This window comes from Hirsutella rhossiliensis, assembly GCF_020360975.1.
Source record: "Hirsutella rhossiliensis strain HR02 chromosome Unknown scaffold00020, whole genome shotgun sequence".
Classification (NCBI taxonomy): domain Eukaryota; kingdom Fungi; phylum Ascomycota; class Sordariomycetes; order Hypocreales; family Ophiocordycipitaceae; genus Hirsutella; species Hirsutella rhossiliensis.
The window spans coordinates 732128-736754 of NW_025408686.1; the positions used below are offsets into that span (position 1 = coordinate 732128).

Sequence of the window (4627 nt, forward strand, 5' to 3'; positions counted from 1 at the left end):
TCTTTCTGCCATTGAAGCCGCTTGTTGAGGTCGTGCAATCCTCTTCCGTAGGGGTTTGGACCTGGGCAGCAATAGAGATGTCGAATGAGGCCTCTGGTTGACAGATTGAAGCCACATACGCGCCACGGGCACGCTGTTCCACGTACTGTTGGGCTCGATCGTATGCCTTGATGTCGATGGGTTCGATCTTGGCTGCTTGACCCTTTTGTTGAAGCAGTAGAGCGTTGTGGAAAGTGGTGTCTTGGAGGGTTATCTTTGCACCGTTGAAGTCAATGCTAGTACCCGGGGTCATCGTTGTCTTCGGCTTTGCCCGAAATTGTGCCTTTACGAGTTCCGCTTCCTCTAGCGCGGAAAAACGTTGTGTGCCAAGCATAAGGGTATCGTCAGTCTGCATTCCCACAATCCCAAAGTTATCAGGTCCCTTATTCGTAATTAGGAAGCATAGGTCGTAGGTTGATGTGGACATGTCGAGGTTATCGACATGATGCCCGTGATAGGTTCGAAACCAATGGACTCCGGCCTCCGCAATTCCGTATAGGGGCTTAATAACGCGAATGATTGTTCCTTCCGGGTATCTTCCTTCTAATTCGGCGGGAAGATGCGTGAGAATGGTGCGGAATAGTTCGGTCTGCGCCTGGGGATACGCTTGTGTGATGTCACGAAGAGAGAGGTCATGCCGTGAGAAAGGAGGTCTGGGGAGATAGCAGAAATAAGCCGTTGACTGACGCGTTGAATTGTCGGGATTGCGTCAATAGGGTGGTTTTCTCTTGGTCGTTGTGCCCTTGGACCACGAGCCTTGACTTCTCGTATGGTTTGGTTTCTTTGCCTTTAACCTCGCGGACCATGCGGGAGCGGAAGATATGATGGTTCCCGTGCTTTGCTTCATTGTAGCGTTCGAAGCTAAACACTCGTACCAATAGATCATCGATCTCCGTGCTATCGGATTCCTCAAAGGGGGTGCCTGGCGTTGTGATAATGCCTTCGTCCCGTAGCTTGATGGCTAGTTGGTAGGCATCTTCTTCCTTCTTGACTAGGAACGTCGTCTTTGGCTTGTTCTTCGAACCAGGGGGGCGGCCTCGCTTGCGCGGCGCCGGGGGATTAGGAGCAGGAACAGGGGCAGGGGCAGGGGCAGAAACAGGAACAGAATCGCTCGCAGGATCAGAAACAGGAATGTCAGAATCATCCGCAGCAGCAGCAGCGGGGGCAGGGATCGTCGTCTCGTCGCGGAAATAAGGCTGCACAAGGGTGGAACGGAAGGTCTGGGGTCCGTTGATAGTATCAATTGTGACATTGGAGCCATCAATTGCACTAATCTTAAAAGGGCCTTGCCAGCCGAGCTTTCTCTCCACACTCGGACCTCGCTTTGCAGTGGGAGCGATAGTATAACGCCTGTTGATGATGGTCCGTTCTTTGTGTGTAAGGCGCCCTGCACTTGCCGCTCTGCTGAGAGCTGACGAAGCATTTTCATCGCTTTCTGGCTGCGGCAGCCCTTTTCAGGGTCGTAGCAGAAGGGGCGAATCTAACGCCATTCGAGGGTAGGCGCCAAAGACTAGGAGCGTAGGGACAATGCCATTTGGCCCTGCTGTGTCGTTGATGGCTTTGATAGCCATTTGAAGGATCGATTCGGGGGATGTGAAGGTCCCGATTTCTGCGTGGAGGATCTCAAACGCACGGCGGAGAGGGCATGATATCTTTCAACCTTTCCAACGGACCAATGTGCTTCCACAGGGACTTGCTTGCAGGTTATCCCCATAAGCTTTGCCTCGTTACGGAACTCTAGGGAGGCAAAATTGGTCCCTGCGTCGTGCTTGATAGTATCAGGGGGTCCGAGATATGTGTCTATCCAGAGGGCTCGGAGGGCTTCCCACGTATCCTTTGCTGACATCGATAGGAGGAACCTGGCTGCTTGGAACGCTGTTGCTGTATCTACCACGTGCAAGACGGGGCGTTGAGGGTTCCAAGGTAGAGCACATCAGCGACGATTTCGTAGTTGAATTCCTGGTCATCCTTTAGGGTGAATTTGAAGCGTCTTGGAGCTTGAGAGTGCATTTGACAGTGATGACAGAATCTCGAGATGTTCTCTAGGATATCTATCGTCACATCGTTGTGGCCAGCTTGCCGTAGGAGGTTGTGAAGTCTTGGGACCGCTGGGTGCCCGAATCGACGATGAAGAGTGCGGATCTCGCTCTCCGTGAGGAATGCGATAGCGGCCTCGTTGGTCTTAGGTAGGAGGAACCAAGGATGTCCCCATTTGCGGATAACCGGGAGGGTTGTTCGTCCGACAATAGTGTCTGTAAGGTTGTTGAAATAGATGCCTAGGCGATCCATATCAGCGAGAGAGAGAGGAAGGGAGTAGGGGTCTTGAGGATATGGAATGTGATCCTTCCGAGAGGTGTTTTAAGGGCGATAGAGCCGAGGATAGAATGGCTTCGCCGTTGCCGAATTTGATAGAAGCTTGGCCTGCTGTAGTCTTATCGAGCGTTATAGCAGGGTCTGCTCGTTGTAGAGCGATGCATTGGTCGTAGCCAGCTGTGGAAACCTTCGCGGCGCCTGTGTCAATTATGATGCCCTGGAATCAGGTCTTGAGTAGCGCTCCTCTATCATGAATTGGGAAGCAGGTGTAGCGTTGTTTTGAGAGGTGCTATACACGTCTTCCCCTGTGATCAGATGGTTGAAGGCTTGCTGGCAGAGCATTTGGCTTGTGTGCCACTGTTCTGGGTTGTTGTCATTATCTTCATTGTCGTCCTCGTCCCAGGGTCGTTAGCATCATCGTGGGCATCCATCTCGTGACCTTCAAAGTCAAGAACGTAGGCTGTAAGGTCCTGGGAGGGTAATCCCTATGAAGTGACAGTGGGCGACGTATTGGTCTCGGATCTTTGACGTTCCTCGGCAGTGTGCTTTGTAGACCAACATCCTTCCTTATTGCAGACGAAGCACTTCTTATTCCACGGGTGGTTGTGGCCGTAACGGCCTTGTGGGCGGTTAAAGCGTTGACTATTGAAGATTCCCCGTGGAGCGTTGTAGCTGCCTCGTTGAGCGTTGCCTCTATACCTTCTATACCCCTTCTGACCAAATCTTCCGCGATTGTTGTTGTATCTTCGATCGAGATAGTAGTGGTCATTGGGATCCATATGATCAGATGGTTCCTCGAGGTCTTGATGGTATTGAGGGCCTCCTTGAAGATAACGAGGCGCTATTCCGCGTGCAAGATGGGTCTCAACGGAAGAGCGAAGATCTGCAAAAGGGCTCGATTCCTTCGGCGGGCTTGAATAAAGCGTATTCAAGTTCAGGAACACCGCGGCATGCATTAATAAGCGTTGTACGCAGTGGAACGTTTCCTGCATACGCGTTGCCAAGAGCTCGTTGGCATAACTGTAGCTTATCAAGGAGTAGCTGAAGAACCTCGTGTAGGGATTTCGTAGCATTATCGGCACGGAGCTTGTTAAAGGAAATAGTCGTCCATTCAGTATAGTAGTGAACGTGGTTAACTTCCGTATCGAAATGTTGCTTGATGCTATCGTATGCCTTGCGGAACGTTGAGGTCCAGTTAACGTGGTCAATGTAGTACGTTTGGGCTCGGCCAGTAAGGATTCGAGGAAAAGAGCGTGGAATTGGTCCGGCTTGACCTGAATGTTATAACAGATACTCATAAAGATGCGTAGCTTATCATCGAGAAGGTCATAGGGTTCCCCCGTATAGTTCTTCTCTTTGTCCCAGATCTTGGTGAATTTCTGTTGTGTGTCGGCATCGACGATGCCGTTCGGGATGTCGGCCGGGGGAAGCGTTGTGTACGCTTCGAGGGATGTGGAGAAGAGGGTTCTGCTAGAACGATGCTCTGTTGCTGGAACTGATAGCTTGTAGGATGTATTGTTCGTTGGGAAGCGTAGCAGTCGTTGTGGGCGGTTCCGCAATTGTCGTAGCGGGAGGAGCAGGGAGCGTCGGAATAGGGGCTAACGGCGTGGATGGCTCCGCCGTGTTGGAGGTGGGAGGGTTCTGCGTTAGTCGTCTCTCTTTTCTTGTATAGGCCTCCGTTCCTTTATCGAATTGGGTTACCATGAATTCGTTGTCGGGCCAGGCTGGTGGGTTATCGATCGTCTGTAGGAAGACGAGCTGTGGGATGATGTGGTCACCCTTTTCTCCTGTATAGATACCACGTCTCTTTAAAAGGTAACGTAGCTCCTTCGAAATTCCTTTGGCATCTTTCTCCACGTTGCCTCGGTCCACTGTTGGAAGTGATCCTGGAAGAATTCAAGGATATTAGTGCCATGAAGGTGTACGTTCTCCTCGCATTCTGACATAAATCGTGCGGTATATGTCATAACAGCTATTCTATCTTCCTCTTGTGGCGTGATCTCATCCTCCCATCGGGTCGGATCGATATCCTGATATTGGGTCTTTGGGATCGTGAGATTTTGGACCAATTCCCTTACTTGGTCGAGGAAGGCGTCGTTCCTCGTAGAGGCGGGGTTCGGGGTTGGGGTCGTGCTTGTCATTGTGAGGGTTGTCACGTAGTTGTCGAATCGTGAGGGCTGTCACGTAGTTGTCGAATCGGCGTTGTGGACGCACTTACACTAATGTAACCGTTAAGTGAAGTTGGAAGGATCTATCAATGGCCTACCGGGAGCTA

General features: G+C 51.3%; 1 protein-coding gene across 1 annotated transcript; it reads right to left on the bottom strand.

The window, feature by feature from the left end:
• Positions 1 to 1926: 1926 nt before the first annotated feature.
• On the bottom strand, positions 1927 to 2328 carry HRG_11391 (GAG-pre-integrase domain-containing protein; the record flags this gene model as incomplete). The annotated part of the gene is made up of 1 exon (XM_044869861.1): positions 1927 to 2328. One exon carries the CDS (start codon positions 2326 to 2328, stop codon positions 1927 to 1929), a length of 402 nt encoding a protein of 133 aa, XP_044715123.1.
• Between the last annotated feature and the right edge of the window lie 2299 nt (positions 2329 to 4627).